The 18,395-nt window shown below is 49.0% G+C and overlaps 1 protein-coding gene across 1 annotated transcript in view; it reads left to right on the forward strand.

The window, feature by feature from the left end:
* Positions 1-8,711, forward strand: part of LOC119090400 (clavesin-1) — a 29,569-nt gene extending 20,858 nt beyond the window's left edge. The window contains exons 3-6 of the mRNA XM_037213193.1: positions 4,872-5,031; positions 5,381-5,636; positions 6,380-6,590; positions 7,014-8,711. Coding sequence (XP_037069088.1) covers positions 4,872-5,031; positions 5,381-5,636; positions 6,380-6,590; positions 7,014-7,153 — 767 coding nt within the window. The 3' untranslated portion in view covers positions 7,154-8,711. The remainder of the gene's footprint in view (positions 1-4,871; positions 5,032-5,380; positions 5,637-6,379; positions 6,591-7,013) is intronic.
* The last annotated feature ends 9,684 nt before the right edge of the window (positions 8,712-18,395 follow it).

Below are 18,395 nucleotides of genomic sequence, written 5' to 3' on the forward strand. Positions count from 1 at the left end.
CCACCGCGCGCACGCACTTGTACACACCACGAGCAAGTAGGTGAACGTCTGGGCGATTTCTATTTTCATCATCAAGGCAATGCGACGCACCCTGTCGCGCACCCTTACTTGGAGCGCCAGCGATTGTAGCCATATTAGCTTGGCCCATGGCGCAATCGGGGTTCGAACCCAGGCCACGTACCACTCACCGAAGGCGCTAACTACCCGGCCATTACACCCCTCTGTGTCTTGCCTTCTCTTATCCCGGCCATATACGGCTTTAAAATGACCACAAGCGCGCTCTTCATTGCACACGTCTCCGGTGCACCTGCGGCCAAACGCCAAGTACGCCAGAATGTTTTCCGACATGTTCCTCCAAACAGCTCTCCGAACCCGTCGCTTCCCGCCCGTTCGCCGGCTCGCCTCTCTCGCGCTCGCGCTACTGCGGTTTCTCCGCTTCGCCCGGCCGGGCCGGCTTTCCCGGCGCGGAGCCGGCGCCCGAGACGCCGTCGTCATCAGAGGAGTCGGCCGGCCTTTGTCAGCGGGCGCCAACCCGGCGGCGTCAAGTCTGGGTCGTCGCCGGGTCCGGACGCGCCGCCTCTCCGCCGACTGGAGAGGGAGAAACGCGCCCGCACCGCGTCCGCCGCGGGTTGTCGGCGTTTTTACTGGGGCTGTCGGCGCTGGGAGCGTTGTTCGACCGCGCCGCCGTGCGCGCGCCGCATGGTTTTTGTGCCCGATTGTAGCGAAGAAAAACATACCTACGCCAGACAATGAAAGGGTGCAGCTTGACCGCGGTTCAGATTAAGTGTTGAAGAGCAATGACCTAGGAGGGCTTTCACGGCACACGATCTGGTATAGGTGATCGCCAGATGGCAAGAGCGTGTTTTCTGTAGCTCCCCGTCTCCACGGGCTCTGATAGCGGCGAGATGCAAACCAAACACACGTGACCTCACATCGCGGAGACCTTGTTCAGGACGTCAGACATAGGTCCACGAGAGCACCAGCCAAACGTGTCTAATGATAGCAAACTGTGGGCGATATGTTATATGCGCAAAAAATATGGCATCTCTCGGTGCTGCAAGGCACGTTCTGCGTAACTGCGTCCATGACGCCTGCTAACAGCTGGAGCAAATCGCAGATCGTTTGCGATATGTTTGACAGCGGTTGCAAATGAAATCCCGACACGGCAAATCGGCAAAACGATTGGTATAAATCGAGGCCAGTAGTCACTCCACGGGTTCAAGCTAGCACCGCGCTTGTAGTGTGCTACCAGTGAGGTTTTGCCATTGCTGCAGGTTGCAGAACGGGCAGCGCAGCAGACTGGACGCGGTTTCTCCTCTAAATCATTCGTCTCTTGACGCCGTCGTTTGGTGTCAAGGCCTCAACCGAGCCATGCCACCTTTGCAGTTCAAGTCATGAGCTGTGGCCGTGGCACAAAAATAGCCACTCTCCGAGTCCTTTGTGACTCAGACCCGGCTGGTTATCTGGTATTTAGGGTCACAAACCGGGACACTCAGCTGCAGTGGAGGCGTGCGCGGCGCACGCGCGCTGGAGAGGTGCAGTCGGGGTGCGACGCATGCATTCTGGAGGGGGTGCAGTCGGGGCGCGGTGCGCGCGCGCTGGAAAGGTGCAGTCGGAGTGCGGCGCACAGAGCGGCGGCGGCAGCCAGTGGGGGCTGACCGGGAAGTGTACCGAGATTCCGGCAGTGGCAAGGCATATGTGAGCAAGAGAGAGGTCACGATCGTATCATGGAATACAATGGAAAGGCGTGTAGAATGGAAGCGAAAGAAAACATTGCAATAGAGAGAGGCCCTGGGAGCTGAGTACAGCGAACAAAACCTTCCAAGAACATGATACTGATAAAAGATTGACAGGGATCAGCGGCATAAAATACATAATTGGCAGGATTATGATGGTGGCGATCGTGATCACCAAGGACGTATCACACACGGCATGCCTGGAGCACGTAATACAACGAACGTTGGTACTTCGGAACTGGGTGTGGCCGCATACTGCTGCATGGGAACGACCTGTGCAGTCAGGGCTGTGGAACGGGCTCCTCCATGACTTTCATGTATTGCTGGTCTGTTGAAATGGGACCAGCCAGAATAAGGCGTGAGTTTCGGCAGCATGTCTGTCCCCAACCAGTCATGTGAAGAGAAGTGAGTTTTCACGCATCACACATTCGTCCCTGGACCGCTCAGCTCCCACTGGCAAATCTTCATCCTAGCGTGTTGATGTTCCTATCGGTTTGTATATTGTAAAGATGAAAATTGACCTATGCGGTACTACCCCTACGAAGCAGATCTTGGAGAATGTACCCTTTGCCTTGCTTGCTTGCTTAGAGAAATCCATGGACAACAACTGGGCGTTGTGACATCGCTGGACCCGTGCGTCCATTGTCTGCTGTCTTTCGTCAGATACGTTTTAATGACTGCCTTTTCCGCTACACCTGGGATGTGAAATACTGACCCCTTTTATCGTGGCTGATCGCATCTTTTGCGACCGTGCGCCGTTGCCGCTGCGACCACCCGAGAGCTTAACAGCTCCAAGGTGCTCAGCATCAGTTACAGCCGGCCTCTACTGTGTCCACAGTGTCCACGCTCTCCCAGCTCCCGGGCCCTGGGCACTCCATGCTCCCGTTTGACGTATTCTCTTGGAAAAATCGAACAAAGCCGGCATGAGGTCGGCCATGGGGCCTGCCTCATGCCCCAGCCAGACGTGAGCAGCTGATGGCGCTCGCCAGCTGATTTGAACAAAGCCGGCATGAGGTCGCCGATGGGGACTGCCTTATGCACCAACCAGACGCGAGCAGCTGATGACGCTCGCCTCCCTGGGCCGGTATCGTCTCGCGCATAAGTGACTTCAGTCATCAGTTGGGGCCCAGTCGGTGATGGGAGTGGCTGATAACCGGGGGTGGAAGATGTCGCGGGACCAAATAACGGCTGGGGCAGGTGGTGAGGACCTGATGACAGCCATCAGTTGGGGACCAGATGGGGACTAGAGCATGTAATGGGGACGACACAGTGCATCTGTCAGACGGTTCGTCAACGTATTGCTCAGCGTCGTCGGCATCCGGTCTGCTGCGGTAACATTCGTTGGATGTACTAGCGGTGAATGCGTGGCTGAGGCGGCTTTGTTGTACCACTTAAGACACCTCAGGTGTTAGAGAGAGTGTTTCACAGTTGTAGAAGATTTTGAACCGAAATTACCATTTTGAAGATCATTCGTTGTAGTTCATAGCCCTGTCCGTATGGAGACGCAAAACGTTGTAGCTTCTGAGCTACGCAGCCGCAAAGATGTGCAGGCTATTTCGTACGAACCATTTCAAGGTTAGTCAGGCAAGCTATAGAAACATCTTTTCACTCTTGCCACCCCATTTGTCATGTATCGTTCATGACCAGCAAGAATAATATCATCGACCCGTTCATATATGGCGTTCGTGAGCACGATTTTCTTGGTACAGGGCCGTCAGTTCAGGTCCTCGGCTCTCAACCAATGTTTGTGCGAGCTGAGCAAGTTTTTGTTCACGAAACACGTCTTGTGTTACATAATACAAAAAGTTGCATATCCTTAGCAATAACGGAGCTTAGACATGTAATCGAATAACTTGAAAATGGCGCCATAATCGAGGGTGTCAATTCAAGTAAACATTTTAAACTAACTGATTAACATATCAGCACACCACAACAAAGGGCCAAAACACGAGCACATAACGATATTTGGTTCGGAACCGTCTTGGCCCCTCTTCCAGTACCGCCACGGCCACCTCTCGGGCTATTGAAGTACACAAGTGATTTATTAGGGGGGCAATTTCTCACGGCTAGTTTGACAGCACCTCGGCGTCACGTAAATGTTCCATGGCGTACTCAATTGTTGTCTAGAGCAGTCTTTTCCACTAAAAGTATAAGAATAACTATAGGTGAGTTTATTCATCACATTTGATGCTTGCTTCAAGATCTTCACATGTGGAACAGTTCCTCTGAAAATGTCTCCAGGGATGACGGTCAGTGGCTTCTGAAGAAAAAATGGCAGGGAAGATGCTGCACACTACGAAAGACATACTAGTTTGCCATGGGATCACTGAGGCAGACTCAATACCACACGTAGTATGCATCGCTACGGAGACATTTGGCTGTACCCTTCCTGCGATTGTGCCGTCCCTCATAAGATTCGCCCGGTTGTGAGACCAATGTGGCAGTGCTGATCGCGCGCCTGGTTTGACGCGGTTCATCCCCAGCAACAGATCCTCCAGCTGGTCGGTCCGTGCTTCCCTTGAGGATGGAACCTCTAACCGAACCCGGTGCTCGGCGCGCCCCGCGAGATGCGCCGTGACAGCGACGCGCCCCGCCCCACCCCCGTAACAGACGAACGTGACGCCACCGTGCCCATCCGAAGCAGACTTCTGCGGCGCCGGTTTTGTCACCGGCTTGCCCCGTGACAGCCAAAGTGGCGCCCGTGACGCAACGCGACGCGCCGGCGTGCTCCGCCAACGCGGCAGATGCGGCGCTGGATGCGGCCGGCCTCTGGCTCAATCCGGCCCTGTTGCGGCAGACAGCGGCGCGCTGCCGGCGTCACCTGTCGCCGCGCGTCACGCCCGCGCCTGTTGCGTCTGCGGCGGCCGTGCACATGGCGCCAGCGGGCCGGCCAGACGCTGTGCTTGCGGTTGTTGCTGCTGGCCTTCAGCCAGACAGTTCAGGCGTTTTCGTTTAGCGCTCCACCACCGGCGTTGCGTCACGATCGCCGAAAGGCTGCTGCTTGACGCCTTGGCGGCACGTATACTCTTGCATGTGGTGGGACCAATTATCCGAAAGTGTCATGGTTTATCACACTGACGATTTGGCGTGATAGCGTGGGATAACATCGGTTACTAACGACGCTGCTCATTCCAGATGCCAACTTTTTGCTGCGATTCCTGCGCATGAAGAAGTACAAGCTGCCAGATGCCCAGGCTGTGTTGATGAAGTACCTACGGATGCGACAGAAGGAGCCGCACTACTTCCACCGGCTAGACATCTGCGATCCGGCCATCAATGATCTCGTCACTCGCGGGTGAGCGCCTTCGGGAGTGTACTAGTGTCGCTCGGGTGCCTGTGGCGCCGATGAGTGCGTGCCTCCCCGGATGGGTGCGAGTATCGCTCGTGTGCCAGTGGCACCATGGGAGAGCCATTCGGGGATGAGTGTCTTGGAGAGTCGACGGCTGACTAAAAAGCACAAAGTGACATGTTTGTGCCGCCAGAGGGCGTACTGCCTCTGACAGTGCTCTGTACTGGCACGGGTACATGCTTGTGTTACCTGAGAAGGTGTACTGCCTCTGACAGTGCTTCCGTTCTGGCACAGGTACATGTTTGTGCTGCCGGAGAAGGCGTACTGCCTCTGACAGTGCTCCGTTCTGGCACAGGTACATGTTTGTGCTACCGGAGCGAGACGCCGCGGGCCGGCGGGTGATCGTTTCGCGCGGCTCGCGGGTCGACCCCTCCCGCCACACCCCCGACCAGGTGATCCGCACCAACCTCATGACCTTCGAGACCCTGCTGGAGGACGAGGAGAACCAGGTCCGCGGCTTCACCTACCTCTTCGACCAGAAGGGCATCGGCTTCTCGCACGTGTTCATGTGGTCGCCCAGCCAGGTCTCGCATATGATCTCTTGCTGTGAGGTGAGCTGGTGGCGGGCGGGCGGGTCAGATTGTTCGGTAGCCGCGCGCAGAACGTGCTGATGCGTTGAATTTCCTGCTGCTGCCCTGTCGCTTGCGGATACCGTGAGCAAACAGGAAGCCAACGGAACAACAGGAGCGATTGCCCAACAGGAGTTGAATTGACCTGTAGCAGAGCAGCAGTCACTGTATCCGAAGTAAATTGCGAGTTAAAAACGCCTCGGGCCTCGCTCTCCGGTCTGGTGTCATCTTTAAGAACTTGGCACATAACGCTGGGCAGGGCCCACATCTCCAGAATTGTTTTGTACCCTTTTCGGTTTATTCTGTTGAAATAATGCAACTTGTGCAGCTGAAGTGATGCGGACGTGTTTATTATTGTGCCTCATAATGCTTACAGAAAACCACTCACAGAAATGAAATTTGTGTCGGAAGCACGGCCTCGAATCTCTCATGGCGACCGCTCGGAGTCCTGGGCCTGGAGTCATGACATGAACCGACATACTTTGACTTGCTTCGTGTAGGCATTTTGCCACAAAATTTCAACGCCAATATCTTTTTGTCAACATTTTATGAGCCAAAGGCTGAAGCATGCTTGCCTTATTTCCGGCCCGTGTGCCTGCCTGGTCATCGCATACCTGAAGCGTACTAAAGCTGGTTGTTTGATTTGATGACGTCTGCGGCTCTGGCGCGGTTGCCGTTCCCGGATGTCGAGCTGATCGCTGACCCGACCTACCATCGCTCCACAGAGTGCCATGCCGATGCGCCATCAGCAGATCAACTTCATCCACGTGCACACGCTCATTCACGCCGTGCTGGACTTCGTCAAGGGGCTCCTCAATGCCAAACTGCGCTCCCGCTTCATCGTGCACAGCAACGTGGACAAGCTGTACGACACGCTGCCGGCCAAGAACCTGCCCAAGGAGTACGGGGGCATTACGCCGATCGACGATATGATCGGTAAGTGGTGATCGTTGACCCCGACGGCCTATATTTAAATCCAGTCCGTGGTTGTGCACAACAACGGAACTAAGCAGCATTTGTAGCTGCTCTGAAGATCAGCTAGGCGGACCTACCGCTGTAGTGCACGTTTAGGTGTTTTGAATGCGCTTTTGCACGCATCGTATTATTCCAGTGATTGTTTTGTTGCTTAACATCACATTTCATAGCAGTATATCAGCGTCGACGAAGGTATGTGATCGACGGCTTTTGTGAACTGATGGGTGTTGCCCATAGCGACCCACTGAATCAAAGCAGATATTTCAGAGCGACTCACTGAATCAAAGCAGATATACAGCGCCACCTATAATCAGGCACTGGCTAATTCTGCACCATTGACTGTCCAGTGCCGCCACTTATAGCCATGTGTTCCCTGGTCTGCAGGTTCGTGGAAGAAGGAGCTGCTCGCCAGTCGGCCACGTCTGCTGGCGCTGGACCAGATGAGGGTGTGCGCCGAAGACGACGAGTCGTGCCGGGCGGCGGCCTCCCTGCACACTTCGCTGGCCACGCTGGAGATCGACTAATCGTGGGCGCTGGCGGCTCCGACCGGCGCACGGCTTCAGCACGATTCAGCGAGGATGGTCAATCGCTGGCCGAACACCATGGGGAACTCGGAGCCGAAATCCAGTGCAGAATGAAGTGTCTCGAGCTGCTGTCGTCACAGCGCATACCAGTGATGTCACAGGGCAGCTGCATCAGCAGCAGAATGCGCGCGCTGAAACCAAACTCACGAGCACGACGGTGTCAGGACGCTGTCGGAGTTGGGCGAGAGTGTACGCCGAAGACCGACTCGTGCCACCGCTCCCTGAGCCGGAGGACCGGGGAGTACGCTGAAGTGCAACGTTGCAAACGAGCATGTGAATAGTTCCTAGCTCTGCTGGGGCGAGTGCGACGCGGGTACGGCTCGGTGTGACAGGGGCGGATCCAGAACGCTGCCTTGGCTGGGTAACCCCAGGGGGATGCAAGAGATGTCCCGATTTTCAGAAATTAATTGGATTTCGCTCCTTCTTTCTTGAGTAAGTGTTTCAGAACAAGCCTATGGTAAAGGTTGCTTAGCTTCTCTGACAAGTTCAGAAATGTATAATTATGTCCACTTTGGGTGATCTTAGCTGTGATCCCGACTGTCCCCCACCCCACGCCCGTCCTTGGATCCGCCCTCGCAGTGGGAGGGCCAGTCAAAATGAGTCTGTATGGCAGCAGAAATCGTCCGTGAAGAACGTCACCTGGCCAACATCTCACATGGTTGGCTGAATCCAGGCATTGGTTCGTTGATTCACTGCACTCATCGATTGACTGACTGACTGTGCACGGACTTCGAAAGATCGATTGGTGGTAAAAACTGATGCTATGCTATTTGTGGCCAGGCCGAACTGGAGGGTCAGGAACGCTTGAAGCGAACTGTCGGAAGGACGGTTGGTGACTCTCAGCTGATCAGTAGCTGATCAGTAATGCCATCTTGGGCCGACGTATTGTGGCTCAATTCGATGTGCTCGTTTTGTTCGTTCAAAGCTTTGCACTTCGGAAGCCGCTGCGCAGGCGAGAATTGGGAACTGAAAACTAATTAAGTTTCTATGAAGTATTTGATCATTTTCATCCGGGGTTCCATACACTGTGATTTTTTTCTATTTTCTGCATCAATGGGACCTGACAGAGGTTCATATGGAGGTGAGAATTGGCTCAATATGAAAGTGAGAAGTAAAATCAACAACTTTTAGCGAAGGGCTTTTGTTTTGTTTCAGTGCTGTCAATGCTTCCTTTCTACGGCCATCTGCTCCAGCGTGGGGTTCTGTAACATAAACTGTAATGTTGTAGCTAGGCTCTCGCATCTGTAATGAGCTGGGTCCTCGAGGTGTCGCCCTCTCTCGTTCACGCTGAGGTAAGAAGCTTTACCAGGATGACTCTCACGATGCCTGGCTCCCTGGTAGTTTGAAGCTGTGATCACGCCAGGTGATGCCAACTGCCCGTGCAGCAGTCGAGCGAGTTTAACGGTTTATGTAGCGGATGGATATAGCGGCTCGTCGTGTGACAGTGTGTTGTCAGATTTCGAAATGATCGTTTAAAATACACTATTATGTACAGAATGCCATCGCGCTTTTACACTGTATGAAAAAACAGCGGCGCTACTGCATTATCAAAACGCATGCGAGATAAGTTTTACGGATTTTCCGGAATGTTAGTTGAGAGAGTCGAAAAACACGGAACTTTTTAAGTTTTCAGTAAATCCATCCGCAATCCACGGCTACTCAACGTGCAGGTTCTAGGGCCTTGGTGCAGGTTGTGTGAACTTGGCAGCCAGTGACGTACTCGCGGCGGACTAAGTCTGCTACTGGCTCATCGGTCTCTCTGTACCATGTCTCACGGCGTGTCATCGGCAAGATCGCTGGTCTAATGCAGCCTTCCTCAATGATATGGCTTCTTATGAAAACTATAACATCATATATCATATCATAAAATCATATCATATAATCCCATCATATAATACCAGATAACATATCATAAAATCCCAGAGCGTAGCTTAGTCTTTAACGTCCGCATTGACTTTGCCATTTAAGTATAAGCGATGGTAAACCGGAGAAATGTAGTAGATATATCTGCTGCATGCCAAACATTTCAGTAGTGTCGAATTTCATACCTCTACTAAACCCATTGCTGTAATGGTTACGAGCCTCCACGAACTTGTGGCACGGCATGAGTCCGCGGAATAAAGTTCGAAACGTATAAAGGCGCTTTTTTATCTGACGCACATTGCTAAAGATTTTCCGCACAGCATCGTGCCGCGGTGCGCCGTAAAACGACAATACGGCGGCCACCACCTACATGGGCGTGGGAACAGGGGGGCCAGGGGGGCCATGCCCCCTCCCCCACTTTTCAAGGTGGGGGGACCAGTAATGCGAACTGACCCCCCCCCCCCTTTCAGATTAGGGTTGCATTTGGCTTACTTTTGCACTGAATTAAACATGGATGTCGATATACCTAGTTTACCAGCCATCTCCCTTAAGATGCGTCATCTTTTTCGTTTGCTCATTGGCCATCGCTTAGTGTTACAGCCGCAACATCGACGCCGCACGGCCTGGAGACTACAACGCCGGGCGTCGAGGCTGCTATTGCCATGACTTGTGAGCTCGCGTATTCAGCACCATATTACGTAGTTTTCTTATCATTGATCACCTCTGACAGGATCTTAAGCATTTTAAGACGAACATGGGTTAGTCATGTTAAATAAATTAGGAACCTCATTTCATCTACAATCTACGGTCAGGGAGAAATCAACATCTCTGAAGAACACGGAAAAACACGGAACTGGCGTATATGTGGCAACCATCGGACTACCTGCAGTGATCAGAGATGTTGTTGCGTCAATGAGAGTTGCTGTGCTGATCCGGGGCCAACTGCGCGGGTCAGAAGGCCTCCCAGTGTCAGGGATGGGAACTACGTAATATGATATATCCTTCTAATGGCCTCCGGATCGACCAGAAGATTCCGCTCCGTGCCACCAGAAAGACTGCCGGAAGACACTTTGCCATGGAACGGAATGACCCTTCAGCCCTTGACCGGAAACGGTAATGTACCCCTGGTGCTCTACTCAAGAGGCCCCTTGCCCGGAAGGAAATAAGGGGTCTCAGTATTGTTGGGTAAAGGGGTGTCTCATTATTGTTGAATAAGATGGGTCGAAATGAGCTTAAAAACGAGCAAGGTCATGCCATATTTGCCTGAGAACGTCCATTTTTTAAGAATGTTATTTTTGAAACTAATTACATCAAAAGGCTTGAACATGCCCGCCCACAACCTCGAGAGCAAGGACAAGGATCGTCTGGGTTGCCACACCCGTAAAACCGAAAAGTTTCGGCCACTGCAAGTGTCACCAGACGGTGGGTGCCGTGTTAATCTGTCTTCTGGATAGATAAATAGCTGCAAAAACACGAAAAATAGAGATTTTACCTTCACTCCTCCAGATCAACAACCAGGTTCCGGACCCACTTTGCGGTGCTTTAAGGGCCAATCTGTTCTTTTCATCAGTCTCAAAATTGCACACGTGAAATATGCGTTTAGACTGCCTTCTAAACGCATATTTCTTCAGAGGTGATGCCGCATGGTACCCTCTGAAAGCAAAACCTGCAAGACGGGGTGAGGAAGGCGGTCAGTTCCTGGCTCTCCTCATCCAGAGGAATCTGCCAGCAACCCCTTTCAGTATCCAGGCTGCTGAATACAGCTGAGCCAGCTAGGTTGGGTGCGATGTCATCCAGCGTTGGCAGCACCAGGTGCTCCCTCTTTACAGCCTTATTCAGGCGATGGAGGTCCACACATATCCTCACTTGGCCGTTACCCCTCGTCACTGACACCGTTGGTGCACACCATTCTGTGAGCTTTATCACCCTGGTTGCAACGCCTTCTGCCTTCTGTCAGCATTCGCTCGAGTCCAACTTTCACCTTAGTCATGAGCCGGAAGGGGTAGTTTCGAGCTGTGAACAGGCAGAATGGTTCAGCATCATCCCTCAGCTCTATCTTCACAGGTGTGGTTTTCATCAGGCTACACCTTCGGCAGTTTTCATCTCATCATTTCATCCAGGTCTGGGCCAAACTTGCATGTGGCAGCCAGAGTCCAGAGAGCTGAGACATACTGCAGGACAGTCTCACCGGGTTCCTAGGCCCTCTTATGAAAGTTGTACCTTTCCACAATTGGGTTCTCTCTTGGGATACAAAGCTTGTCAAACTGATCAATGATCTTCTCCAGGTTATGGGCATCTTCTTCCTCCTCCCAACCAAAATGGGAATACCGCTCTTGGGCGGAGAGGCCAGCGCAGTCGAAGAAAATTCCAATTTTCGCTTTTTCTGGCTTTCTATCGAGCTCATTGACATCCTAGAAGAATTACCAGTCCTGCTTCCACGTGCGCCAAGCGCTAGCAAGGGCTGGATCAGCCAGATTCAACTTACGGGGCTTTCTGAAGGAAGACATCGCAATTGGCTCAATGCGAAACCGGCACGAACTACTCGGCGCCTGGGAAATTATTGGTCTACAATGACGATATTCCTTTGAAACGAGCCTTAAGAGCAACAGTGAGGCGTGACGATTGGCTATTCGGACACCATGTCTTGTTATCTGTTCGTTAGCGCCTTCCCAGTTCTGGATCACACACACAACGCCCCACAGCTGGATTCTGTATTTGAACTGAACTACCGCAGTCCAACGGAATCGCGTCAAGGTGCGCGGTGGTGACGTTTGTCAAGTTAGATCGACATTACACATTCACATTCGCGTGTCACATTCGATCTACCAATCAATTACAATGAAATTTCGCTCACAAATAGAGCTAATTATGCCATTGATGAGTATACAAATTACCAAGTGTGACATCCAAAGAAAAAGGAGTTGTTAAAGATCAAAGTTCAAGGTCGTTCGAGGTCATTGCTTAGTGAACCTTCCTGGACTCGACAGATTTCGATCCAATTTGATTTCTTGATAGAATAAAACATGCCAATTAATAAAATCACATTTTACAAATGTGACATTTAAAACCACGCCCGTAAAGGACTATAGAACTTCAAGGTTTCTCAGAATCGGACTCTTTCGATTGCTTTGAGATTTGGTAAAAACATTCACAACGCATCACTCCACCTAGCCTTCAAATATTACATTGTGACATTCAAACGTTCGCCTTCCAGAGGCATTCAAATCTTGAAAATGACAGCCCTGCACGTGTTAATATATATATATATATATATATATATATATATATATGTTATGCACGTGTTAATATATATATATATATATATTATATATATATATATATATATATATACATATATATAATTTTTTATATAATTATTAATTATATAAAATTATTATATATATTATAAATTATTATATATATATTATATATATAAAATATACTATAATTAGCCGTTGCCTCTCAAATCATTTGCCATATGATGGTACGGCATGCGAAATGTGACGTACAAATCAAAACTGTCACATCCGATGTCGGTTTTTCCACATTCGCGGGCTTCTCTGATTGCTTTGAAATTCACCACAAATTTCGACAGGATTCATTGTCTTGGTGGCATATTACGACGCTGTTTGTGTCGTTTTACAGACATGTCATATATCCCATTGTTTGAGAGCCTCTGGAGTGTGTAAATTCAAATGCCACATATTGCCACTGGGTGATAAACTGTATATATACATTGTACACATCTGCGCCAAATTTCGACGTGATCGAAGGAGTCTCTTGTCCATTTCGCTGACATGCAATGTGTATATATTAACACGTGTGAGGCTGTTATTTTCAAGGTTTGAATGCCTCTGGAAGGCGAACGTTTGAATGTCATACGATAAGATTAGTTGGCTAGGTGGAACGATGTACGGTGATTATTTGTAGCGAATTTCAAAGGAATCATAGGAGTCCACGAATGCGTGAAACCGATATCGAATGTAAAATTTTGTATTCGTACGTCACATTTTGCATGGCATACCGTCATATGCCATATCATATGAGAGGCAACGGCTAATTAGATCATAGGAGATGCATTGTTTAGCATTCCTTGGTCCTGGTGGCATATTACGACCCTGGATGTCTCGTTTTAGAGATATGTCATATATCCCATTGTTTGAGAGACTCTGGAATGCGTAAATTCAAATATCACAATTTGCCACTTGATGAAAAGCTGCATACATACATTGCACACATTTGTGCCAAGTTTCAAAGTGACCGAAGGAGTATCTCGTCCATTTAGCTGCCGCGCAATCTGTATATGTTAACACGTGGGAAGCAGTCATTTTCCAGGTTTGAACACCTCTGAAAAGCGAACGTTTAAATGTCATTACTATAATATTTGGTGGTTAGGTGGCTATTTTTACGTCACATTTTGCATGCCATACCGTCATATGGCACATAATATGAGAGGCAACGGCCAATTACATCATAGGAGATGCATTGCTTAGCATTCCTTGGTCTTGGTGGCACCTTACGACTGCTGTTTGTGTCGTTTATGTGATATGTCATATATCCCATCGTCTGAGAGCCTCTGAGCTGCATATGTACGTTGTACACATGTGTGCAAAATTTCAAGGTGATCGGAGTCTCTCGTCCATTTAGCTGCCATGAAAAGTATGTATGTTAACACGTGTAAGGCCGTTATTTTCAAGGCTTGAATGTCTCTGGAAGGCGAACGTTTGAATGCCATACTATAATATTTGGTGGCTAGGTGGAGCCATGTAAGGTGATTGCTTGTGGCGAATTTCAAAGCAAGCAGCGGAGTCCGCGAATGTGTGAAAACCGACATCGAATGTGACACTTTACATTTGTACGTCACACTTTGTCCATGCCATACTGTCATATGGCACATAATATGAGAGGCAACGGCTAATTACATCATAGAAGATGCATTGTTCCGCATTCCTTGGTCTTGGCGGCATATCACGACCCTGGATGTCTCTTTTTAGAGATATATCATATACCCTATGGTGTGAGAGCCTCTGGAATGCCTAAATGAAACGTCACAAATTGCCACTTCGTAAAAACGGTAGAGATGCATGGCACACATTTGTCTCAAATGTCTAGGTGATCGAAGGAGTCTCTTGTCCATTTAGTTAACAACACACTGTGTATATGTTAACACGTGCGTGGCTGTCATTTTCAAGGTTTGAATGCTCTCTGGAAGGCAAACGTTTGAATGTCATACTATAATATTTGGTGGGTAAGTGGAACCATGTAAGGTGATTGTTTACTGCGAATTTCAAAGCAATCGGAGGAGTCCACAAATGTGTGAAAACCGACATCGAATGTGACATTTTTGATTTGTACGTCATATTTTGCATGTCGTTCCGTCATATGGCACATCATATGAGAGGCAACGACTAATTACATCATAACAGATGCATTGATCAACGCTTCTTTGGTCTTGGTGGCATTTTACGGACGCTGGTTGTCTCGTTTTAGAGATATGTCATATATCCTATTGTTTGAGAGCCTCTGGAGTGGGTAAATTAAAGTGTCATAAATTGCCACTGGGTGAAAACTGTATACGTACATGGTACACATTTTTGCTCAAATTCAAGGTGATCGAAGGGGTTTCCCGTGCATTTAGTTGACATACAATGTGTATTTATTTACACGTGCGAGGCTGTCATTTCCAAGGTTTGAATGCCTCTGGAATGCGAAGCATTTGAATGTCATACTATAAGATTTGGTGGCTAGGTGGAGCCTTGTAAGGTGATTATTTGTGGCGAATTTCAAAGCAATCAGAGGAGTCCGCGAATGTGTGAATACCGACATCGAATGTGACATTTTTGATTTGTACGTCACATTCAGCATTCCGTACCATCATATGAAACATCATATGCGAGGCTACGGGGCTAATTACATCATACGAAATGCAATGTGCAGCATTCCTTGGTTTTGGTTGTATGTTACGACGCTGTTTGTGTCGTTTTAGAGATATGTGAAATATTCCATTGTTTGAGAGCCTCTGGAATGCGTGAATGGAAATGTCACAAATTACCACGTCGGTGAAAAACTGTATGTGTACATGGTACACGCTTATGCAAAAGTTAAAGGTGATCGAAGGAGTCTCTCTGCCATTTTAGTGACATGAAATGTATATATGTTAAGATGTGCGAGGCCGTCATTTCCAAGATTTGAATGCCTCTGGAAGACAAACGTTTGAATGTCACAATGTAATATTTGGAGGCTAGGTGGAGCGATGCGATGTGAATGTTTTTGCCAAATCTCAAAGCAATCGAAAGAGTCCAATTTTGAGTGATCTTGAACTTCTATGATTCTTTACGGGCGTGGTTTTAAATGTCACGCTTTGGAAAATGTGATTTTATTGATTGGAACGCTTTGTTCTATCAACAAACCAAATCGAGTCGAAATTTGTCGAGTCCGGGAAGATTCACTAAGCAATGACCTAGAACAACCATGAACTTTGATTTGTAATAACTCCTTTGTTTTTGGATGTCACACTTAGTGACTTGTGTATTTGCCAGTGGCATGATAAGCTCTATCTGTGAGCTAAATTTCATTGTATTTGGTGAGTAGATCGAATGTGACACGCGAATGTCAATGTGTAATACCGATCTAACTTGACGAGCGTCACGGTGGCGCACAAGGCACAATAGCGATGTGGGGGAACTGGCCCTGAAATTGGGGACGCTGTACATTTAACATGGGACATCACATGACAAATGCAGGTGTTCAGCACATGTTTCATACACCATGTAGTAGCAGCGTTCCCAGTCAGCCATGCGGGAGACATCCGGGCCAGGACAGTGGCCACCGACGGCGGACAGGTGCAGGGCCCAGATAAGGAACTTATGAGAGATGGGCCCTTATTACGTGGCTTGATTCTTAAAAGAGCACCTCCAGTATTATGACTTTTATCATTGTTTCTGTCAGTTTCAAGCTCCAGAATTTGTTTCCGCCTAAAACGCTGCGACAAGTTTTATCTCTTGAAGAGCAGCCAGCGAAATAAAGGCGCATGAAAAATCCGTCGCACTATGAGCCATCAACCTACCTTCAAAACTTCTCACCAGCCTATATCCAGACCGTATTTTGGCATATACACTGTGGAGGCAGATGCTTCCTCAATAACCCAAAATGCCTACCCGCTTGTGGAATTTCGTCTCGCCAGGAAAGACAACTGTGAAAATGGACGAATAATCTAGGGAAGCTGGATAGCCTTATGCACCAAATGACAGATGAGTCGAACAGGCAAGTTTGTGCACCAGTGAGAAACAACTCTAGATGTATATCTCTCATAGCAGCTATGACATTTGAATAAACAGCAGGATAACAACCTCCATCCATAACCCTCCTCCCCCCGGTCATCGGGCTCGCTTTCCAGAAAAAGTTCCTGAAGTACACCCTGAGCTTGGCCTCCCCCCACTTTTTGAAACGTCCCTACGCTTGTGACCACCCATATTCCATTTTTCAATAAAATCAGGCAAGACGCGCAGTACGGCATGGTTTCGTGCCTGCCGGCGTGGAGTGCCTGCTCAATATCTTAACAGCCAAAGTTTGCTAAAAGCATTTTATTGCAAAAGGGTTCTGAACGCGATCTGAAGTTTGAACTGTTCCATCCCGCAAAAGGACCCAGGTTTGATTCCTGCGCGCAAGCCCGACGTTAAAAACCCTGAAAGGAAGCAGTTCCAGTGGTGCTCCAGCCCCCTGGGACAGCTTTGGTGCTGAAGCGGGTGCTGGCTATCTGCGCAGATGGATGGCTTTGGCTTATTCATACTTCTCCTCTTGGGTTGTCTCAAACTAAATAAGCCTGCAGGGTCGATGAGCTGGTGAACATCATCGATACGTCTAGCCACTCCCCCTCCCCCCTTCCGTAGGTTTCTTGAGGACATCTTTCCGGCATATGGTACGATCGTGCGCAAGTTTCTTGCATCATCTGGGGGCTTCTATCACGCATATTTGGATACATAAAAATGCGTCCATAGCATCTGGTTTCTGAAAAACGGCCTTGTTAGGGACACTGCACGGCTATCGTTGGCCGGCGCGGGCGGCGGGCAGCAGCTGACAAGGCCGCCGACCGCGGGCGGCTGTGGCGTCAACTGTTACACTAACGGAGCCGTACGTTATAAATGATGCTTAAAACACACCAAACTACATACCAATATGCTAAGAATGAAACCATTGATACATCTGTGTAAATTGTATGGCATGGTGGATTACGTATCGACTCCCCTCGCCTGGGTTGGTGTTATGAAAAACAACAAATCAGGGGCGAGAGTTGAGCTCTCAATTGGCGCTCGGAGGTATGAATGGCGTACATTAGCATGGGCGCAAAGATTTTGGTAAGCTCCCATTTCAAGTGCGGGTGATGATGCCAAATAACGAGGCATAAAATGTCCATCGCCGGCCAAAATCTGGGCGGAATCTTGGTCCTAGCCAATTATTTCCGCACCAAAACTACGCGTGTCAAGCTAGCAGCATATTTGTATCAAACTGTTGGTCGATATTCCGGACTGCCACGATTTAGCGAACAATTGGCAGGCTTATAAAAGTTGGCCCATGCATCTTAGCCTGCAAGAAGCTAAGTTAGACATACAAAACTTCGCGAAATATTACATGTCCAAACTAGGGGATGCTTGCTTCGTCATCTCCACATCTGAAGATGTTGAAGCAAGCATCATAATAATGAAACAAGCTCACTTATAATTATTGGTAGGCTTTCCAGTTGAGAAGGCCGCCCTAGGCACTATAATTTCTCTGTTAAGTGAATATGCTTCTCAAACCTCATTATCGAATTACGTCATCGCGCCTTACACAACATACGTTGAGAGCCAGCTGACGACTATTGCCTAGAAATCGTGCTCACGAAAGCCATATATAACCGACTCGGCATTTATATTTTGCTTGGTCTTGATCGATGCGTGGCGATGAAATCGCAGAATTCAAATGACCTTATTATGACGTCATGAATGATTGAATGACCTTGGAATAGTCTCCCTGAGAAAGTCTGACATCTCCGCGGGCGTGAAGCCCAGAAACTAGAGCGGTTTACGTCTTACGATCATGACTGGAGGATACCGAACGATCCTCAAGATGGCTATTTCAGTTCAAAAATCCTAACAAAAGTGGTGCACTTTCCTAAAAGTGTTTTAAAAGCTCGGGTGCTGGTCAACGAATATGCATTTCGGAACTCAAATTAAATCGGTCCGCTCTGATTGACCTTAAACTTCGACCTGCATTCCATGCAGATCAGCACAAAACGTGCCTGACAACGAACCAGCTCTTACGTTCGCACACATCTGATTAA

This window comes from Pollicipes pollicipes, unplaced genomic scaffold (assembly GCF_011947565.3).
Source record: "Pollicipes pollicipes isolate AB1234 unplaced genomic scaffold, Ppol_2.1 Scaffold_3087;HRSCAF=3621_pilon_pilon_pilon, whole genome shotgun sequence".
Taxonomy (NCBI): Eukaryota; Metazoa; Arthropoda; class Thecostraca; order Pollicipedomorpha; family Pollicipedidae; genus Pollicipes; species Pollicipes pollicipes.